Source organism: Micropterus dolomieu, linkage group LG18, assembly GCF_021292245.1.
Source record: "Micropterus dolomieu isolate WLL.071019.BEF.003 ecotype Adirondacks linkage group LG18, ASM2129224v1, whole genome shotgun sequence".
Taxonomy (NCBI): domain Eukaryota; kingdom Metazoa; phylum Chordata; class Actinopteri; order Centrarchiformes; family Centrarchidae; genus Micropterus; species Micropterus dolomieu.
In genome coordinates this window covers 11,072,783-11,096,139 of record NC_060167.1, presented here as the reverse complement: position 1 = coordinate 11,096,139, position 23,357 = coordinate 11,072,783, and the positions used below count along the sequence as shown (strand labels likewise).

Here is a 23,357-nt window from a genome sequence, read left to right as displayed (position 1 = left end):
CAAACGTATTATGATGCGTTATTTTTTAGCTTGAGAGGTGCTGTTATGTTAGGCAGATATTGTTAACTTTGGACAGAGCCAGGGCGGCTGTTCCACCTGTTTCCTGTATTAATGCTAAACAGAGCAGGGCAGAGAGATGAGATTTGTATCAATCCTCTGTTAAATACATGCTGAATCCATAAATCTACCTAATGTTTAACTCATGATCATGACTCCATCCGTTTTTTAACTGATGGAGCCTATTTTGGAATGCTGCACCTATTGATTTGAATGTACTTTCTATATTGAGTTTTTTATTTATTCATTAAATGTCTAACCATCTGCTTCCCTTTGGCTCTTCTTGTCTTGCCCCTGATGCAGGTAGTACAACTTCTTCTACTGTGTGCTACTACACTGAGCACCAACACTAACATCTTCACTGCTTTTAGTGGCCTCTTCTCTTTTTCCTTGGTAATTCCTCTCTCCCTCACATATCTCCCCTCTGTTAACCTCTCAGTATACTCTGTTTTTCTTCCCTCTCTCTCTAAATTTGTATGGTGTGTGGAACATAAAATTTTCATGTGTCTATATGGTGTGTCCATGTAAAATGTCTGCTTCTCTTACAGGTCAACGTGATCAAAAGTTAATTTCACCCACAAACTATTCCGAAGATGTTTTTTTCTCTGACACATCACCCCTGTCCTCCCCATATCCCACCATGGCTTCCATCTTTGTTCCTTCTCCATACTCCAGCAAAGTGAAACATTCCCGCAGCTGGAGCACCATATCCCCACAAGGCCTCAAGCCCCGCAGCAGGGGTTTAAGCTCAGTGGAGGAGAGTGGTGAGTGGGCAGACAAGGAGGTAGAAAGGCTATTTCCCACCTCCCCTGAGCATATGAACTTCTACAAGAGGACCAGGCCTACAAAAGACTCCAGAGAGCTAAGCAGCCCAAAGAAAACAGGGGAGACATTTCCTAAAGCCAAAGAGCAACATCCCAGTCCCAAAAAGACAGAGAGTCAGGCACAGGAAGTAAAACTGAGCATGAACAGGACATCTGAGATGCAGACAAAAACACGATCCATAAACCCCAGGAAGCCTCCTCAAGCTGGACAGCAAGTGGCTTCAACCCTGCAGCGCACAGAGCATCAACAAGGCCCTCAGAGGAGATTAAAAGACTCTTCCAGCAGAGAGAGCTTGGATAATGAAAAGAAAAACGGCAAAGAGGGGAATCCTGAGATCAAAAGATACACACACGGAAGGGAGATGGAAGGGAGAGGAGAAAGGACCAGGCCTGGCCGTGAGCAAGAAAGTTTTAAAAGAAGGGTGATGGGAGAGTCTCACCACCACACGATATCTCCTCACACAGTCAGAATGAGTGAGAAAGGTACAGGCAAAGACTCAGGGAAGAGAGATCCTAATGGGAAGTGCAAATCTACAGAAGACAGGAATACAAGTAAAGAGACCCTCAACAAAAGAGAATCACTGTTGTCTTTTAAAAATATATGGAGTAGAAAAGGTTCTGTAGTTTCACCAAGAGAGGCAAAAGGAAGAGAAGACACATTTTCTTACTCCAAAGAAGTCAGTAGTAAGGAAGACTTGGTGGCCTCTATAAACAGTATTCCAAGAACCCCACAGACCCCAAAGGGACCTCTTAGCTCCAGCTCTTGGAAAGTGCCCAGCTCAGGCAAAATCCTCTCCGAGGCAGAGGTCCTTCGTGACCCTTTGTGATGGAATATTGAATCGCCCAGACTTGAGCTGTGCCATGGAATATTTAATCGTACTCTCAGCGGATTGTTTTTCTGAGTTCTTCCATAAAACAGAGTAGTGCAACATGTTGCCACTTTTATTACCTTCGGACCATGTCCAGATTTGTCTTTTGACGTGGTCTTTTTTGGGAGTCCTGTGACTTAACGTGTGGCATGTAGCAGCTCCCCTCTGCCTTGTCCGCTGTTTTAGCATCATTAATGTGGAACCTTAAGCATGTGTGACATGCTCTGGGCCTTGCCAGACAAGACATCTTGAAATGTGAATATGTGCCAATCCTGGGAGCCTCCTGTAAACAACGACTACCAACAGCGCTTCACCCATTACAATGCAATGACCCATATGCAAAGAAAGGAGATAGGCCGTCGCCTCTCGCCTGTAGTATACACAAATTGCGACTGTCATTTAGGGTTTAATTTTGCTCTCGGCCTCATTGTGGGATATTTTGTCTTTTCCTTAAAAGTTTTCTCAACTGCATGCAGTCGGTCCTTCTGTTTGTTTTACTGCACGTGTTCTGCACATCACTGAGGTTGACCTTGTTTCATGTTTATAATTACCATTCTCAACACCAGGCAGATTTCTAATACAATCCAGCAAGCATTCACTTTACCGGGGACTCTAGACTGTTCAATAGTTACAGACACGACTCTCCATACAGACAGTATCATTAAAAAGACCAGAAACTTGTGGTTTGAGATCTTGTTTACCATGTGTATGATAACCAACTAGTGTGTAATTTATTGAGATAATAGATTAATATGTGTATATGTAGCTGTACCAAGCCATTCCACATTTTGATATAGACTTCAAAGATTTGTCCCATGTTATTTGAACTTTCACCACCCTTCCAATGTACTTCAGTGGTAGGAATTACCATGGATCTTGTAGTTCATGAAATGTATAGGTTATGTGCAAACCGCTCTACCAAATGTTTGCAATCGCTCAAAACGTGTCTCATTGTGAAATATAATATACATATATATATATTTGAATGTGTCATGTTTTGCAGGATCTTTTAAATATCTATTGAATTCCATTGCACTGCATCTGCCCTTGTAGCATAACAGAATGATCATGAGTTGTATTTCATTTGTGATGTTGACTTGCTACCAATGCATTGCATTTTTTATTATTATTATTATAATTGTTTTATAAAGCTATTTCATTTTTTCTAAAAGATTCACTGTTTATGGCCAAATAGGCAATTTATATAATACTGTGCAAGTGCTGAGTCATGTCCCTGATGCTTTTACCTTTGCCTACTGGAAAAAAAATGGGGTTTTAAATGGTATGTATTTGTCAATCCTGCTGTGTGATTATCTACCAGGGTAGCTTGAAGGATAATGGAGCTTAGAGAGTGATATGGTTTACTGAGATACTGAGCATGCTGCTGATGTAAGACAGGCATACAGAGAGCCCACGTTTTTACATATTTTAAGGGTAGTTAAGCTGATGGCTACAAGATAAACAATTGGTTCCAAACATTGGCTCAGTAAAAGTGAGAAATAGTATAGTTTCACTGTTATTTACTTTTAAGTTTTTGAAGCTTCTTTGTAAAATCAGAGAAAAGGAAATATAATGAGCTCAGGGAACACAGTATAGTAGCAAACGTGACGAAGTCAATATCAGTGGTTGTCAAATGGTGGTTAAGGTCTGTGATTGACTGTGATAAGAGTCTGTGATTGTAAAAGGGAGTGTTCACTGTTATGGAGGAATATAATTTCCACGACATTCACGTTAAAAGTTACTAGACGATGTACTGTGAGCCAATCGGTGGTCGGTTTTTGTGCAATAGTTTGAATGAGTAAATCCAGCCCTGAGTGTCAGATACAGGTAGTTCACTCTGGTGAATCAGATAATGCCCTTTTTATTGTGTCCCCTGCATTGTTGTATTCCTTTATGCTTTAATTTGACCATTTTGTATCTCATCTCTGTATCATACTGTGGCCTTGCATCGCTTCATTAGAAAAACAATCCTTGTGGTATCTTCTACAATCTGTAGGAACAGTAGATGTAAATGTTTGTACATTGTACAGCACCTTTATAAATACTTGCTGAGTGCTCTTTCTGGGGGATAAATAGAGGTATATCAAATCGCTCCATTATTTTTTTATGGGAAAAAAGAGAAAATATTTAAAAATGGATTGAAAAGGATAGACTGTGACCTTGACATGGTGTTCCATTCATGCACTGAAAAATAAAGTTTTACTGAAAACACCTTCTGGACCTCATGTACTGAAAATAAAATATACAGATAAAATTTACATTAAAAACATGCTATTCTATTTCTGAACTGTATGTCATTGTACATAGTCTTAATCATTTAGGTGTCATATTCAGAAGAATCTGTTTATCACTACAGTTCAACAATTCTGTCCTTTTAATTTGACAAAGCAGCAAAAGCCACTGTTAGTATGGCAGATTTCTAGTTGTCATGGTAGCCAACTGCCTTCCTCGGCTGAGCTCAGAGAGAGCTTGACTGCGCAAAGTAGATGCTTTTTCAATTACAAGAGAAAGCTCAGAGGCATCTTGCGCCACATATGTCTCATGTCCATTCAATTTCCGTATTTCAAAATTAGGCATGAATCATGGGCCCGTATTTGGAGCGAGAACACAAATGATGTCTTTTCAGAGCTACAGTGAAGCTGATGTCAGACTGGTTTCAAATCCTGAAAGATAAGGATTATGTAAGATATGAGTCTGCTAAAGTACTCTACTTTATATTTTACCTACAGCTAAGACACTTGAATAAATGGCACATGCTGAACTGGAAATATCACAAACCAGTGTAACTGCAAAACATTAAACACGGCTTGTCGCAGGCTCTGTGTGTGTTACTCTTGGGCAGGATCTTTTAAGCATTTGTAAATTAAAATTGGATTAGCTGCAGGGAGCTTCTACAAATCAAGGTCCCTGACTGGTACAATTTTACTTTGAAATTATGAACATTTGCAAAACCACAGTCTGGGAATAGACCAAATATTCTTTTTTTAACCTTTTAAGGAAGGTTTTACCATGCATGTGTGATGAGCTTCTGCAGTGCGTTCCATCAAATTCCTGCAGTTAGAGATTCACACCTGGGAGATCCACAGCTGATCAGTGAACCTGCTCCAGCAGAGCAGTTAACGACATCTTAACAGAGGTTTTCAATGTTTTATTGATGTAGAAGTATGTGTCTGTGAATGGCTGTCAAGACCCTCTGCACTCCATCATCATGTCAGTGACTTTGACCCTGGTTTGGATGAGACCTGCTCAGTCATTCAGAACTTGCAGCCATAGATGAGCAGCCTTAATAGCTACAAAATGTCCGGAAATTACATATGGTGTGGTAATTGACGAAACAGCTTACTTAAATGGCTGGAATATGAAGTAATGTATGTTTTATTTCAGGGACAGGCTTAAAATGATGTGTGGAATCGGATTGTACTGACCCTTTCATATCCAAGGCAAATGTTCTACACAGAACTATTGTCTTTAAACTTTGTTTTTGACTTGTACTATAAATTTAACAGTCTGTGTTTCTCTAACCCAAATGTGTGTGTGGGGGGGGGGTTGCCGTTTCTGTCTTAAACAATCACACACTGCTGCATAAATGTGTGGCAAAAGATTGGATGTGGGTCAGATTTGTTCCCGTCTGTGCTACCATGATCTAAGAAGGTAACAAGCAATTGCTGATACCTATAGCTTGTGAAAAGTTAGAGACCTAAAGAAATAAATCTTCTCTTATTCAGGTTTGTGATGCTGATCACCAGTACCTTTCACCTCATGTTCATTCACTATACTCAACACACATACAAAACATACTTTTACTGTTTCAAACTCGTGTAGTAGCCTACTTTGTCAATAATGTCAGTTCGTCAAACGTCTTAAGTAAAAAACAACAAAAAACAACGTTGTCTGTGTTTTAATGTTGTTACGTCGGAGAGCAGAACTTATGACAGATACTTGTTGATTGCTTTCTGTTCATTTCATAGGAGGAAACTGCTGCACTGACTCTCACACTGGAAGAAACCAACGCCATGTGATTTTTGTTTCATTATTATCCTATTAGTACCTTCATTAGTTTTTGCAGTTTATATTTTACACCACTACATGTCACTGACTTGCAGTTAAGTGTTAAGTGGACATGGTTGGAGGGCAAGCATCAATTCAGATGTGGAAAAAAATGTCGTATCTCAGTTAATCATTGTAGGGTTTGGGGTAGGCAATTTTTTTCTGGGTTAGGGTTTTTTGATAGAAGCTGTTTTCTGAAGAGATCATTATTGTAAGATTGAGCTTACTGGCCGCAAAAACTATATAGCATAGTGTGTGTAGTTAAACATTACTGCTACTCTTTACATCACATCCTTGGTATGCCTGAGCACGGTAAAGGCAGGTGAACTAGCCGTGGACAGATATTAACGTTTGGTTGAGAACATTATCAAACATTAAAAATAAGCGGATCCATAACCTACGTATGTGGCTGCTGAGAAGGGAGGTGCGTTTGTAGAAGTAGTCTGCATGCCTGTGCTTGATAACCTGTGGCCATGGGATAGATTGGAACACCTGAATTAAATGATTCTGAGAGGTGTCCTAAAGCTTTGGCAATATAGAGTAGGGCCTAACTAAATGGTTATTTTAGGGAGCAGTGTGTTAATTGGGATAAAATATAAACGCGTGCTTTTTGGGAGGAGAACGTATCTGCTTTTATTATGAAGGCATTTCTATTTCACTTCCTGTCATTGTGGCTATTAACTGGATCGCAGACGATGTGGACCCTAGCGGTGCCTTTAGCGAGAGGACAACTATTCAACTGCAGCGGAGCGACTCGCTTCTCTGTATCGCCTCTCTGAAGAAGTTGGACTGAAGGAGATACTTTCTGGATCCTTTTGCTGCCCGACATGGAATTTTTACTGAACACCTGTGGACAGCAAAGAGTCAAACATCTGCTGTTATTATACCTCTATCTTGAAGGCAACAGGTCAGTAGGCTATCGGGTTAAATAGATAAATTTATCATCGTACGAAGTCAGATGAGAGTTCCGGCAAGGCAGGCTGCTCCACTCTCCACAGAACAACTGTCTCTATAATGTCAGCTTCTATGAAACCATACCTCAGAAAATAATACAGATTTAACATTGGTGAGTTTTTGAATTAAAGTGTCTGAGTTAGAGTCTGGATAGCGTACTACCTGGTACACTATACAGTTCCTGCCATGACGTTTACTGTGTTGCCTATAATGTATTTCTTTTGTTGACACTATTTGAGGTTGATGTCATGGTGTTGTACTGGACTGCATAATGTTCGGAGGTGTCTCCAATATTCTGCCCCACCTCATGTATAAACAGAGACACCTTGCAGTATAATGTGGTCCAGTACAACACCACCTTTAGCTTATGACCTCAATAGTAAACATATATTGTAGGATACTGGTGTAGGCCTACCTAATAAAGTGGCTAATGAAGCGTATAGGACTATAAATTCAACTTTAAAAACCACTACATTTTCATCTCTGTAGGAGTATTCTACAACAAATATTGTCAGATGAACTTTCAAGACAAAAGGTAAGTCTTCTATCATAACTTTTAACCAATAATAATACTACTAACTAAAAAACATATAACTTTATAAAGGGTGCCTCATTAGAAGATGTTTTTTCAGACAAAAGCTTAAAAACATCTCACATGCATTATATCATGACTTAACTATATGGTAAGTCTGATATTAGCAGTATATATTTGCTTTAGAGCTGGTTCACCATGTCTGATTTTGAAACAAAAAGATGTTGCTGTTGTTGTTGCCTCTGTTTTTTTTTTTCCACAGCTGACTGTCCTAGACCTCACGGAAGGGGAAATATGGTCTTATCCGACAAAATGCTTCTAATGAATGATTTTCCAGAGGGTATTAGTGTCACTTTAGAGTGTGGTAATGGATATCTTGCAGACACTGGCTCTGGGATTATAACTTGCATTGATGGGAAGTGGACTGAACTAGATCTCACCTGCAAAAGTGAGTCCTGTCTACTTTCATTATAACTCCATTGATACTTATCAAACATAGACCTCTAGTTTTGACAACCAACCATAATTTTGCCGTTTTGGGGTTTATGTCCAGGCATAACATTCCAGCAGCAATGTTCTCATGTTTGTTTCTATATTACAGAGAAGGACTGTGGTCTCCCTAAACCTCAGCCGAATATGAGCTTCAATACCAGCGATGGTACCCTGTTTGGTGCTGTAATAACAGTAGTTTGTGACAAAGGGTGAGTATAAATGTAAAAGATATCAAATCCATCCATCTATCGTCAACCGCTTATCCTGCGTACAGGGTCGCGGGGGGCTGGAGCCAATCCCAGTTTACATTGGGCGAAAGGTCGGGGAACACCCAAATTCCCCAATCTAATTTCTGGTTGAATTATAACTGAAAAAAAAAAATGTCTAGGATTTACAGAAGTAAGCGTTTATATGGAGCAGCTCCAGTGACAACACACAGGGAGCCCTCAGTAGTAATGTTCATTAACAAAAGCAGTTGTCTTGTCTTATCAAACAGTGCTGTTGGCAAATAGACCTTGAAGACTGAAGTCAAGGTGGATTCGCTAATGGAAAAGGTCTCTAAAGAAAACAACATAGAGAAGAATAGACAAACAGAGCTGTGGCCAGAAAGTGTTACATCATGGTTTCACTAATTAGAAACATGGCCAACATTGAGAGACTTGTTGATACATAGTTCTTGATTAAGCTCTGTAATTATTGAGTTTCAATACGGAAATCAGCTACCCACTGCATTGCAAAATCATGGCTCTCCAGTATTTCCTCCTTAAATAAACAGTCCTGCTTTATTTTTTTTACTTTCAACAGTTACCAGATTAGTGGATCAAGCTTCAAACAGTGCTACGCCAGAGGGTGGACTGGAAGAGCTAAGTGTGAAAGTAAATGTCTCTTATTTTGCATTTCTTGAACCCATAGCCAGGAGCAATAAAACAATTGTTTTTTCGTACATTCCTACAACAAAATCTATTTTCAAAGACAAGCTCTGTTTCTCTACTCTTGCACGAGTGGGTTAACACATGGCTTATGTAGTTTTGTTTTTTCAATCTTTGTGACATTGTTCTTCTTCCTCTGTTCCCGAAGTTTTTTGTGCTTTTTCTCTTTCCTCTGTGTCAGTCAGTATAGATTATTTGCATGTGAAGAACCAAGTGAAGTGACCAATGGCAGAAGCTAATGGAATTCTCAAGATGTTCCAAAATCTGGAGAAATCATACGGTACATCTGTAATGAAGGATACACCCTGATTGGGAAAGCTAGCATTATGTGCAGCGAAACTGGTGAATATGATTCTTCGCCTCCTGAATGCAAAGGAAAGCACACTCCATCCAAAAATATCTCTTAATACATATCAATTCAGTTCAAAATAATCTTTTTTATAGCGCACCAATTCAAGTATTGTTTACATTATGTAAGGACCACACAGATAGTTTTGCATGGTTTAACTCATTATTGACAAATACTCTACTTGACTGACCATTTTTAAATCACACACTTTGGGAATTTGGAAAATCAGAAGCAAGTGGGCTTTCAGGGAGGGGGGCCTTGAAGAGACAGGAGCTAAAACAGAATGTTCAGAGGGTGAAACGAGGAGCTGAAGAAGTGGACAGTATGAGAAATTTGTGTTTTTTGAACATTGCAGCATGTAAACATTTTCTAGTAGAAACTAGGGGTGGGAGAAAAAAACTGATTCTAACTCGATTACCAAATCAAAAAATCGATTATTTAAATGTTAATTGATAACGTAATATAATGTTGACGGAACGCAAAAGGCGGAACTCCCACTTGCGGAAGTGCAGCGCCTGGACCGTCTGTGGCGCACAAATAACAGAGACCAGTGTTCCCCCCTATATTCGGCACACCACCGCTGTGAAATGAATAACCACCCTACTTGGTGTCACACAATCATGAATATCAATGCGCAAGTAATGATTTTAACTCGCACATTGTGCGAGCGCCATGACACTAAAGGCTTGGCAGCTCCCTGTGGATCCTCTGTGTGAGGCCAAACGAAAGAGAGAGGGAGCGGCAGAACATGACGGTGAAAGTTAGCAGAGAAAAATATTAGCAGTAACTTTCAGTCTGGTAGTAAACGTGCAGTGTAGGTCAGTGTGTCCGTTAATGAAAGTCTGTTGTTTCCCTAACTGCTGGAAAATGCAGGCATCTCCCTTGTACAGCACGTGTTTTGGCTGCTAAGTTAGGTCACGCCAGCTAAATCATTTACAAAGTAAATGTTAATGTTAGCTGTATGCCATTACTACTTAGTTGTCCAGGGTTGAGAACATCAGGTACAAGTTAAACTGGTGTACAGCTCTGTCCTGTACACATACTGTACATCCTGATACTAGTTAAATTATATTTCAGTTTTCAGAAGAGTCTTAAAACTGGTTATTAGAGAGAAGAAGGAGGTGACCAGAGATTCCCACCCCTAGTAGAAACCCTAAAAATAATTTTAAAAAAGTATGAACCTGAAAATGAATATTCTACCACACCTTTAAACCTCTTGCCAGCATACAGTGCATCTGTGTATATGTGGGGCTTGCAGATGACAATGAAATGGGTGACTGTCCCAATCTTGGAGGTCCCAGATCCTGTTCGGCAGGATCCGGTGTTCTGTTGATTTATGCTTCCTATCAAGATGTGCTACTTAGCGGTTCTGCGCATGCATATGACCCACAAGCGTCGTCTGTTTCCACGGCCATAAATCTGTGCAACCTTGCTGTTGGGCATGCTGTCGAGACGGTGGCTGATTGTCAAAAATATCAAAAAGAAATCATTATTAGACTATCAGAATAGGCTGCCTCTGATATCTTAAAAAAAGATGGCATGATATAGGATTTTCAACATGCTCCCCATCTCCTTACAGTATACAGGTGCTGGTCATATAATTAGAATATCATCAAAAAGTTGATTTATTTCAGTAATTCCATTCAAAAAGTGAAACTTGTATAATGTATACATTCATTCCACACAGACTGATATATTTATAAGTGTTCATTCCTTTTAACTTTGATGATTATAACTGACAACTAATGAAAAAATCAAGTATCTCAGAAAATTAGAATATTGTGAAAAGGTCCAATATTGAAGACACCTGGTACCACACTCTAATCAAGTAATTAACTCAAAACACCTGCAAAGGCCTTTAAATGGTCTCTCAGTCTAGTTCTGTAGGCTGCACAATTGTGGGGAAGACTGCTGACTTGACAGCTGTCCAAAAGATGACCATTAACACCTTGCACAAGGAGGGCAAGACACAAAAGGTCATTGCTAAAGAGGCTGGCTGTTCACAGAGCTCTGTGTCCAAGCACATTAATAGAGAGGCGAAGGGAAGGAAAAGATGTGGTAGAAAAAAGGGTACAAGCAATAGGGATAACCACACCCTGGAGAGGATTGTGAAAAAAAATAACATTCAAAAATAATAATAAATTAATAATAAATTTTATTTATAATGCACTTTACATTTCAGGGAAATCTCAAAGTGCTACAGCAACAAGGGGTTAAAAACAGTTCCAGAAAATAACAATCGCAATAAAACACCGTAACAAAAGATTTAAAACCATGACTGTTAAAAGGCCTTTTGAAATAGAAAAGTCTTTAGGCCCTTCTTAAAAACCTCCAGAGTTTGTGGTGCCCTTAGGGGCTCTGGGAGGGCATTCCAGAGCTGTGGGGCGACTGCCTGGAAGGCCCTGTCTCCCATGGTGGAGAGTTTAGTCCTTGGTTGGTGCAGGCAGTGGGTAGAGGTGGAGGAGCGGAGGTTTCTTAAGGTGGTGAGTGGGGTGAGGAGTTCACTGAGGTAGGCAGGGGCAGTTCCATGTATGCACTGGTGGGGGAGAGGAAAAATGTGGGGGAGATTCACAAAGAGTGGACTGCAGCTGGAGTCAGTGCTTCAAGAACCACCACGCACAGACCTATGCAAGACATGGGTTTCAGCTGTCACATTCCTTGTGTCAAGCCACTCTTGAACAAGACACAGCGTCAGAAGCGTCTCGCCTGGGCTAAAGACAAAAAGGACTGGACTGCTGCTGAGTGGTCCAAAGTTATGTTCTCTGATGAAAGTAAATTTAACCTTAACCCTATAGAAAATCTATGGGGTATTGTGAAGAGGAAGAGATGCCATACGCCAGACCCAACAATGGTTTTTTATATATATATATATATATATATATATATATATATATATATATATATATACACACACTTTATTACTTTTGTATGTTTAATAAATCATTGAAATTAAAAATGTGTGTGTGTGTGTGTATTTCGTTTATGTCAAACATTCATCCAATCAACTTCAAACGTAGCAGGTATGTTGCTGCGGACCCAAGGAAGTGCATTGTCACGTTTGGTGCAATTTAAACACGCAACACATTCAGAATAATAAACATGACCAGAGCCGGATCTTCCTATGCACATTGCGTAGGGGCCCACGCTTGAGCAGGACCCCGCCTCACCGTCATGTCAAAGGTGAAACAGAGTGTCGATGTTTCCAATTTAAAGAAAGGATGAAGAGGTAATTATGCTTCTGGGCACAATAAGAGGGGGAAAAAAAAATCAATGAAAGTGAACCGCAGGAACAACAGTCAGGTAGACTGGCAGCCCCTCCCAACTTGGAACAATCCTCGTTTTTGCTGAAATCTGATTAGCTCAACTGCGCCGATCAAAGGAGTTTACTTTCCACCTGGGGTGAGTTCAATCTCTAAACATCCAGAGTTGTGTGAGAAGCTCAACAGGGAAGGGAAAGAAAGAAAGAAAGAGAAATAGATGGTGCCAAAAATTAGAATTAAGAAGAATAAAATTGTTGGCACAGTGGCAGCTAAATGCGCCAAATTAACTGACCTCTTCCTTGTTGGAAAGGTTGCTGTGCAGGGGCAGATGAGGCAGGACCCAGCGGCACAGAGAGGGACAGGTGCATGATAAGTAGCCTAATGCATTTATTATATTCCGTAATTATTTTTAGATGCATTTATGTACAGGCATATATTAGAAGCCGCCTAGGCAAAAATTAAATACTTCGCTCACGCATACATACTCGCACATACATACAGTCATGCACATACGTACATGCTTGCACATACATACTGTCATTTGTAAATATGTAGGGCAAGGTTAAGTATGTATGTGTGTGCAAGGTGAGTATGTATGTATGCGCAAGGTGTGTAGGTATATATGTGCGAAGTGAGTGTATATGTGTCAGATGAAGTATGTGTATATGCGCAAACTGAGTACATATGTGGTGCGAGTTAGTCAATAGAGACAATAAAAAGTGATGGCTTATGACTGGCGGACTAATCAGCTTTTGGCACATATATATCGTTTTTTAGACACTTTAATGTTTAATTGTTATGTACATGAAATTGGAATATTTTTAACTGTTTAATAAGTAATTATAAAGTACATTTTCTCATTTGGTAGACACTTTTATCTTCCGCTGTGGGTTGTGTGGGTTCCAAATAAAAGCTTCAGCTATATCAGTAAACGCCAATGTAATGTGCTGACAATTAAGCAGGTGAAAGTTTATTGCTGGTGGATAAGCCCCACTTACTTGTGTGGTGCAGGGGCAATGAAATTGTTTTCATGCAGAAGGTTTCAGGTTCAAATCCCAGTCATGACAAATGTTTGGCGGGAGATTTATTGTCACCATTACATTTACATTTAGGAGGAAGAAAAACGTTTTTAAGGGAGGAAGGAAGACATTTATCCCCTGCCAAAAATGTAAAGTGACTTTACATTTGTCTGTCTATCTTTCTCTCAGTCAAAGTGTAGTTACAAATCTGGACTAATGCAATATGGAAAGCAATGGCATTGACTATTGTCTGTTAATATGTTGATTAGCTGGGCAGATATATGGATGCACATCTCTTGGTACATAATAAGCATCACATATTTAATCAAATCATAGTATAAATAGAATTTTCCCTTTGAAAATGTATTAAAGTAAACCTGTGGAGCCAGTTTGAATGGGCCAGATGCAGCTGATAACATTAAAGTATTATTTATAATTTTCAGGGGCTATGCTAAAGTTTGTCAGTAGAGTAGATACTGGATCATAAGCCAGTACAAGCACAGTTAATCCAAATCCAGCCTCAGCCAATACTAGCACAGACCCAGTAGGCTACAGACGTCTTTAGCAAGTCACACAGACCAAGTTGAAATACAGGCAGCCTCAGCCAGTACAAGCAAAGCCAGAGATGTGTGTCCACCAAAGCATTTTTTCCTGAGGCCAGTGTCTTTTTTTTAATTGATTGCTCTGGGAGTGCCAGGTTTTTACAACATGGTAAAAACGCCAGCAGCATGACAAGGCGCTGAGAGTGTTTTTCCGGAACTTTGGGAAAAACGCAGCACTCATTACTGTCAGTTTTTACCCAGCCGTCCAATCACAGTGCAGGAGGGGTGGGACAAACACCACACCAAGCACATCCCAGCTCTTAAACAAAACCATGTGCTTCCTCGCAGAGTTATTTCCTCTCCCGCAAAATCTCATGGCAGTCTCACTCTACATGTTTTGGTGGACACAGGCACCAGTGTTGGGCAGTAACGCATTACACTGATTACATTACTAAAACAACTTTCTTTACTGATTCTGGTGAAACTGGATCATATTTGATGGAGAAATACTAGAAATATGGAGAAAATATTTTTCTAGTTTTCTCTCTGATGTCCCCCTGCTGCTCTGCCTCAACTCTGTGATTCACAGAGTGTCCTGATGGACAGATAGCTTTACTTGTTGCTGAAGTTACTTAACAGCTGTTAGCTGCTGTTAGTAGCTCAGTTGACTGTGCAGCCACTGGTCAAATTAGCTTACTCTGCCTGTACAGGGAGATCGGAGCACCGGGGGTATGTTAGTGTTTACCATAGACTGTAACCGTAGCCAGGCGAGGGGGCAACAAAACCTCGCTCAGCAGCCTCCCAGTGACCACAGCATGAACAGGACCGAACACAGCCTCAGCGACCAACAGGGAATCCAGTAACTTACGGAGATGATTTACACAGAGCTTCTGTGATAGCTTTACTTTTTGCTAAACTGCAAACCTATCTGCCTGTATCTGTGGCTGGTTACTTCGGTTAGTTAGCCGTGCTGCTAGCGGTGCTATTAGCTTACTCAACCCCGGGTTGCCAAGAGGCAAACCCGGCAAGAAACCCACCTTCGTACTGTATCCCCAGTGGTCAAACTGGCCTCTGTCGGTCTCTGAGGCTGTGTTGGTCCAGCTGCTGTGTTCTCTCACTGGGAGCTGGAACCAGTCTGCACAGAGTCTGCATGGGGTCGGGGCGTAAACACACATTTGGTGCTACTGGCGACTGTAAACGCCAATCAATACCTCCGACACGTCCTTCCCTTGCTTTGTGTTTTTACAGAAACACGTACATATACCATCTGTTTCATGGAAACTTTCTGCTTAAAGTAATCCCTATAAGTAATCCCAGATTTTTAAAAATGTACCTGTAATCTGATTAAGTTTTTATTTTCTGTAACTGAATACAGTTAAAAAAAATTTGTATCCTGATTACTTAATGCTGTTACATGTAATCTGTTACTCCCCAACCCTGGTAATGAGTTACTGTAATATTATTACTTTTTCCAGTAACTAGTAGTGTAACTAATTACCTTTCTAAAACAGTAATATTATTACAGTTACTAATCCAGGAAACGCACCATCCTTAACGTAAATTCGCAACTGCGCTGCAAGTCAGCGGCACCTGACCTTATGAAGAAGAAGATGAAGAAGACATACTTTATTAATTAGCAAGGGGAAACTATGTTTTCACTCTGTTATTATTATGTTAGCATTTACACACAGGTCCGAAAGACACACACATGCACAAACAGGACCCATAGCAACACACAGAGAGATGTCAGAGTGGCGCCCCGAGCAGTTGGGGGTTCAGGGGCTTTCTCAAGGCCTCCTTCGGCAGTGCCCAGGAGGTGAACTGGCACCTCTCCAGTTACCAGTCCACGCTCCGCAACGCTGGTCGAACCGGCAACCCTCTGGTTCCCAGCCTAATCCTTACAGCCGCCCCAATCAGGTGATTCATGTCAGCAGTTACAGAAAAACTAAAGGAAGAAAGGAGAACGGAGGAGAGAGGCGTTCTTTCCACAGTTGTAAGTAGAGCCATTATTGTGTCACAGTCTAAGATGCAAAGAACATCGTCCTCTATTGTAAACTCTGTGTGACAAGCAAAAAGCTTTCAACAGCGAACATTTCTACATCTGATTTATTGGAGCATCTGCTGAAGCAGCACAGCAATGTGAAACTTACAGAAAGAAACTCCAGCAGCTACAGTCACTGATGCTTGGACTCTCAGGAGAGAGTGGCGTTAACGTAACGTTTTGTAAAAATAGTTTATACTGCTCTTATACAGTGCCTATAAAAAGTATTCCCCCCCCCCCCCCGGATGTTTTACCCTTTTGTTTGTTTTATAAATGAAATCATGTATCACTCGAAAGTAATAACGAGTAACTTAAGTACTTACTTTTATCACCCAGTAATAAGTAAAGTAATATTAGTTTTTTACAGAGTAATAAGTAACTAGTAATACAATTTTTGAGTAACTTTCCCAACACAGCAACAGAACAGTTGCTGTTCCACCAAAGGATCCAACAGATTGGCCCCCAGTCTTAACAGACTTTTTGAATACTGAGTTAGTGTGCACAGGTGCAGTCAAACCAGCAATGTATTTTTCTAGAAGGGGTTTCCATTCAGGCCTATTATGGAGACAGTATGTTTTAAATAAGGAAGGATTGTAGTGAGTGTTATTTTGCTTAGGGCCCCAGGGAGGTTAGGACCGCCTCTGAAAGCAGTAGAGAATAGTGCTGAGAGGGCCTCTGCAGCAGCGATGGCGGGGAGCGCATACGGGGGACAGAATTTATATGCTCCGATGTGGTAGTAATGTTGAAACGGAGGTATGGTTATCACGCAGTTTTTATATATGTTAGTAATGAATGTGTTCTAAGACTTTTATGTTTTATGTTAATTTCTAGGGAAGCGCTGAATATCAGAATCAGCTTTATTTGCCAAGTATATGTACCCTACACATACTAGGAATTTGACTCAGGATTGTACATTTCTCAGGATGTGCTTACTCATACAATAATAAAATTATAAAATAAGATAAAACAAAATCTAGCAAGATCTCCACCATTGACATGTTATTAATGCTGTAGGTCAGGGGTAGTCAATAGGCAATGTGTGGGTTCTTGGTTAGCTCAGTCAGTAGTAGCTATACAGGTCTCTCTGTCGGAGGGATGTGAGTTCGTTCCCCCTTGCTCGAACATTTGTTTCCCCTCTTCAACAAATTAACTATGCTCACAGTAAAACATGTGGTGGAGGGTGTGCGTCCCGGCGGTTGATCTACATCCATCAACCTAAGGACGTTATTTTTCACTTCATTTCCCCACAATCTCCAGGCTGAGTAAAGTCCTGTGTAACTGCCCGCCGGGGATAAAGCATGATGCGGAGTCTTGACTGATGCCTTAAGGTTTCTTTTATTTCTTTATCATCATCCGTGTCCAAAATGCCGTAGTACCATGAAAACTAGAGATAGCCTATACAAAACATACAAACATGAGTAATTTTATACCTAAACATATTATTTTAGCTAAAATCAAGCATGCAATTAAAATAAATCTAATAAAATACACGAATTAAACTACTATTACTCAATCCCACTTTACACAATATCCCTTAAAACACACAGTGAACTAATACCTCAAAGCCAAATGGCTCTCCGTCAATACATACATAAACAACTCTCAACAATAACCCACATGAACAACTTCACATCCCGCTGCACCAGCACATAAACAACCATACACACCTCCTTCCGCTTCCCGAGGGCGTTAAAACTTAAGACTGGCAGTTTCCTTCGTCCGGCTTCGTTACGATCATCCACGAGTCGGCGTTCCTACCGTGTGCTCCGTGCCTGCTATTGATTGTGATTTGCGACATCCGTAAATCGGCAAGCACGGGGTCTATTTACAGACTTACCGGGGTCAGTTGAGCCCAGTGGCAAAACTACACTGCCCACTGGTGGAAATTGCTGCTAACTGCGAGGAGTGATGGGCCCGTTGTTTACAACATAATTCCAATAAAACCAAACTCCATACAAACACACAACCAACAAAATATAAGGAAATAATTACTAAGATCAACCCAGGGTGGGTTAAGCGGGCATTTACATCCTGCGCTTCTCATTCAGGGGAATCACGTTTCCTGGATAATTTTTTGGTGTGTCAAGCACAACACATAGTCTTTTGAATGTCTTTCAAAACTTTTCAAAGTAAAATCTCTGAATTCAACTTGAAATAAAGCATTCCTGCAAAAAAACTTTCTTGGGTTTTTATTTTGTTGGCACAATCACTTAAGAGGAAGTGATTATGTGAGTAGGCTGCTGTTGCTGTTATGACTGAGATCTGTTTCAGCACCAGCTGCCATGAAGCACTGCACAAGTTTTGTCAAATAGAGTGAATACTCCTTATGGTCCACTAGCTGTAGGTTTTGTGTGTAGCCTAGCAGAAAGAAATTCTGACTCTATTTATGGGGAAACAAGGTGGCTTGTGCCGATCCATACACGCACTAGCCACGATTTGTGTGTCAGAGAACGTTAAATTACTTGCCCAAGGACATTTAGCGTACTTTCTAGTTATTTCCAAGATATGCTGTAGTTTGTGATGTTTTTTACTCTCTTTAAAAAAACTTTTATATTCTCAAACGTGTGTCCCTCCGTAGGGAACCACTCCTATCAAGATGTTAAGATGGGTGATTATTTATGCTCTGCATTTAACTTTGCATGTGTCTTTCAGGATATACACTTCTTATAGTCAGTTCTACTGGGTGATGTACATTTTTTCCTTCACAATCTGTCTCTCACTACAGTTCAACAATGCTGTACTTTTAGTTGACATAGCAGCAAAAGCCACTGTTACTATGGCAGGTTTCCAGCTGTCATAGTCAGCTGCTTTTCTCGGCTGAGCTCAGACAGAGCTTGACTGCACAAAGTAGATGCTTTTTCAATTACAAGAGAAAGCTCAGAGGCATCTCATGACACATATGTCTCATGTCCATTAAATTTCCATATTTCACAATCAGGCATGAATCATGGGCCGGTGTTTGGAGTGAGAGCACAAATGATATTGATTCAGAGCTCCAGTGAAACTATAAGACTGGTTTCAAATCCTCAATGAAAGACGTAAGGATTATGTCTGATAAATTAACCTACTGTATATTTTACATAAAACTGAAGCACTTGAATAAATGGCACATGCTGAACTAGAAATATCCCTAACAGGTGTTACTGCAAAACATTTAATGCTGCTATGGCTGTTAAAACCCTCTGCACTTCATCATGTTAGAGACTGTGACCCTGGTTTGGATGAGACCTGCTCAGTCATTCAGAACTTGCAGCCATAGATGAGCAGCCTTAATAGCTACAAAATGTCTGGCAATTGCATATGGTGTGATAATTGACGAAACAGCTTAATTAAATGGCTGGAATATGAAGAATGTATGTTTTATTTCAGGGACAGGCTTAAAATGATGTGTGAAATCAGATTGTACTGACCCTTTCATAGCCAAGGCAAATGTTCTACACAGAGCTGTTGTCTTTAAACCTTGTTTTTGACTTGTACTATACATTTTCTTTTTTCAGGAAATGTAACAGTCTGTGTTGCTTCTCTAACCCAAATGTGTGTCTTTTTATTGGCTTTTCTGTCTTAAAACAATCACACACTGCATTAATATGGAAATATCAGATGATGGGTCAGATTTGTTCCCATCTGTGCAACAATAATCTAAGAAGGTAACAAGCAGTTGCTGATACCTATAGCTTATGAAAAGTTAGAGATGTGAAGAAATAAATCTTTTCTTTTATTCAAGTTTGTGACATTGATCACCAGTGCCTTTCACCTGGTGTTAATTCACCATACCCAACACACACATACAAAACATATTTTTGCTATGTTTCGAACTGCTGCAGTACTTGTGAACAATGTCAGTTCTTAATTAAAAAGAAATGTGTGTGTGTTTCTGCTGTCATGTCAGAGAGCAGAACTCATGTGATAGATATTGATTTTATGGTTTTATAAATCAGGAGGAAACTGCTGTCTTGTTTCACACTGGAAGAAAACAATGCCATATGATTTTTGTTTCATCATGATTATCCTATTAGTACCTTTAGTCAGTTTTTACAATTTTAATGCAGTTTATCGTTTACACCACTAGATGTCACTGACTTGCAGTTTAGTGTTGTGTACATGGTGGACGGCAAGCATCAATTCAGATGTGAAAAAAATGTCTTGTCTCAGTTAATCATTGTAGGGTTAGGGGTAATTGTTTTTTGGGTTAGGTTTTTTATTAGAAGCTGTTTTCTGCAGAGATCATTATGGTGACAATGAGCTTTTTCTTGTGAAAAATAATATTTCTGACAGCTTTTGGCCCTTTATTTATATGAAATGCAGATATCAGGGGAGAAAGTCCTCCAAAATGAAACCTTTTATATGGTAACATTGATTCTGTAATAGAGATATACAGTATGTATAGTGTGTGGAGTAAAATGTTCCTGCTACTCTTTACATCACATCCTTGGTATGCCTAAGCACGGTAAAGGCAAGTAAACTATGCAGGACAGATATTAACGTTTAAGTTGAGAACATTACTAGACATGAAGAGATGCAGATACATTCTTCTGGCAGCTGAGAAGGGAGGTGCCTTAATCGTTCACTTGAACAGAGTGTTTGGAGAGATAAGAAAAGCAGGCTCTGCCACAGCGTTTGGAGGCTTTGAACATGAAAAGTTCCTTGGCAAACTAGCATTAATTACCTGCAGATTTTTCAGATGCCTTTAAAGGAAATGAGGTGCACCACAGTTTTTCCAAATCACATTTTACTGGCTTTACATCCGGTTTCGGTGTGTGCTAGGGCACACCTAAACCATACCTAAACTATTAAAATCAAGCTTCTTCTTTATGGTGATGCAATGTGTAGTATCCACTATCCTGGTGTTTCTTCATTGGTTTAGAAAAACACTCACTAAAGAGTACAGACAGGGGTTACTAAACGCTTTTTGTTGATAGGTTTCTAGGTGGGTTTCTGTGGTAACTCTGGGTGGAGAAAGGAATCAGCCCCTGTCAACAGACATGTGGTTAAAAATGGGTGGTGAACTCCTTGGAATTTACCCCAGTATGTGAGTGAGGCACAGCCCCCTTGTTGAAGAAAACTGTGGAATGTATCCATGACAATAACACAAACCCTAGAAAGTGAAACTACTATGACAAACATTTGAATCCTCACTGCTGTTTCACAATCCCTAATTTATTTCACTTATATCTATTGAATTATTATTATCATCATTGTGGTTGTTATTTCCCAAGGCATGCATTGAAATGCAATTATTATGAGATTTATCATATTCTCTTGGTTAGACTCTCACATTTGTGTTTTTTACCATAATAAAATAGAATGCGATAGAATAATAAAGGCTTTCCCCATTTGAAGATCCAGGGAGGGAATACCCCTTATTTCCAGGAACACCCATAATATTTTTGCGAGTTGCCATCGCAACACTCAGGGAGACATCTCCACTTCTCACAGGAGGTGAGACGACTGAGCTGTTCTAACTGGTGGACAGACTAGAAGTCTGTGTTTATTTACTGCTCATAACTAGCATCTTTTAACTTTTATAGTCTTTGTTTACCCTGAAACCTATGTCTGAGACTGTTTGCTATCCTGACGCTGGCTCACATGTCAAGATAAACGCCTTTAAAAACGTAGCTTCCTATCCTGCCTGTCAACACCCCATGCTTTTGAAGGAAGATTTTATAGACGTATTCGTTCCAGTGGGAAATTGTACTAGTAGGCTACAGCAGTAAAGTCACACACGAATAACAAAACAAACAACATGAGGACACATAAAAAGATATATAAGAAATAAAACAATGGAAACATAAAAATAGCTACAGGGATGCAATGTGCAAGTAATTCTACTACAGACTTCAACAGTATGATTGATCTATACTTTGTATTCTAAGATGTTGTATTGAAACGCTAAATATCTGTGACTAAATTGTACTTTTAGGGAGCAGTGTGTTGTTAATTGGGATAAAATATAAACGCGTGCTTTTTGGGAGGAGAACGTATCTGCTTTTATTATGAAGGCATTTCTATCTCACTTCCTGTCATTCTGGCTCTTAACTTGATCGCAGACGATGAGAGCAGTAGTTGGGCGTTTAGCGAGAGGACAACTGTTCACCGGCAGAGGAGCGACTCGCGTCTCTACGTCGCCTCTCTGAAGAAGTTGGACTGAAGGAGATACTGGATCAGGATCTTTTCTCTCCTTGTGCAGCACGACATGGAAGTTTTACTTAACGCCTGTGGACAGCAAAGAGTCAAGCGACTGCTGTTACTATACCTCTTTGTATTGAAGGCAACAGGTCAGTAGGATATAACATCAGCCTGGCAGTGTGGTTAAATAGATAATATTTATCAACGTACGAAATCAGAGGAAAGTTCCAGCAAGGCAGGCTTCTCCACTCTCCACAGAACAACAACTGTCTCTTACTGTAATGCCAGCTTCTATGAAATATTTGTGATTTTCTTTTTTAATTTAAGGAGTCTGAATAGCGTACTACCTGGTACACGTGTACAGTTCCTGCAATGAAGTTTACTATGTTGCCTATAATGTATTTTTTTTGTTGACACTATTTGAGGTTGATGTCATGGTGTTGTACTGGACTGCATAATGTTCGGAGGCGTCTTCAATATTCTGCCCCACCTCATGTATAAGACACCTTGCAGTATAACGTGGTCCAGCACAACTCAGTTGTAAACATATATATTATAGGCTACTGGTGTAGGCCTACCTAATAAAGTGGGAGCGTATAAGACTATAAATTCAACTTTAAATCCCACTACAATTTCGTCTCAGTAGGAGTATTCTATGACAGTATTCTTTGTCAGATGGACTTTCAAGACAAAAGATAAATCTATCATAAAGTTTACTCCTCTGAATATTTAAGATTTGGACAAGTGTAAGATAATAGATGGATTTATTTTTGGTTGATTAATGGTTTAACATTTACATCTGCATCATTCAAATCAATGAAATTGCCTGACAACCAAGCATTGTACTTATTGACAGCTTACAGTGGGGGAAATAAGTATTTGACCCCTTGCTGATTTTGCAGGTTTGCCCACTTACAAAGAATGCAACGATCTACAATTTTAATCATATGTACATTCTAACAGTGAAAGACAGAATCCCAAAGAAAATTCCAGAAAATCACATCATATGAATTTATTAAAATTGATAACCATCTGATGAGGAAAAACAAGTATTTGACCCCCTGGACAAACAGCATGTTAATATTTTGTAGAAAAGCCATTATTGGCCAGCACAGATGTCAAACGGTTTTTATAGTTGGTGACAAGGTTTGTGCACATTTCGGCAGGGATGTTGGCCCACTCCTCCCTGCAGACAGCCTCCAAATCATTCAGGTTCCGAGGTTGTCGCCTGGCAACTCGAATTTTAAGCTCCCTCCAAAGATTTTCAATTGGATTCAGGTCTGGAGACTGGCTAGGCCACTCCAGAACCTTGATGT

At 39.9% G+C, this 23,357-nt stretch overlaps 2 protein-coding genes and 1 long non-coding RNA gene across 9 annotated transcripts in view; all 3 read left to right on the top strand.

The window, feature by feature from the left end:
- Positions 1-3,961, top strand: part of LOC123956675 (membrane-associated guanylate kinase, WW and PDZ domain-containing protein 3) — a 123,321-nt gene extending 119,360 nt beyond the window's left edge. For 2 of the 3 annotated variants that reach the window (XM_046029036.1, XM_046029035.1), the window contains one exon: positions 606-3,961. In XM_046029036.1, coding sequence (XP_045884992.1) covers positions 606-1,708 — 1,103 coding nt within the window. In that variant the 3' untranslated portion in view covers positions 1,709-3,961. Of the gene's footprint in view, positions 1-360; positions 451-605 lie in introns of all 3 variants that reach the window. The other variant, XM_046029038.1, reaches the window with a different exon arrangement.
- A 2,597-nt stretch (positions 3,962-6,558) lies between these two features.
- On the top strand, positions 6,559-8,678 carry LOC123956799. 2 transcript variants are annotated; one of them, XR_006821637.1, is made up of 5 exons: positions 6,559-6,704; positions 7,241-7,286; positions 7,546-7,731; positions 7,885-7,984; positions 8,580-8,678. It is a non-coding gene; the product is annotated as an uncharacterized LOC123956799 (long non-coding RNA). The 2 variants fall into 2 exon arrangements; XR_006821638.1 differs by lacking the exon at positions 6,559-6,704 and adding an exon at positions 6,727-6,863.
- Positions 8,679-21,977: 13,299 nt separating this feature from the next.
- The window catches only part of im:7151449 (complement decay-accelerating factor), a 10,783-nt gene continuing 9,403 nt past the window's right edge, over positions 21,978-23,357 (top strand). For all 4 annotated transcript variants that reach the window (XM_046029568.1, XM_046029569.1, XM_046029567.1 and 1 more), the window contains exon 1: positions 21,978-22,190. In XM_046029568.1, coding sequence (XP_045885524.1) covers positions 22,109-22,190 — 82 coding nt within the window. In that variant the 5' untranslated portion in view covers positions 21,978-22,108. The remainder of the gene's footprint in view (positions 22,191-23,357) is intronic.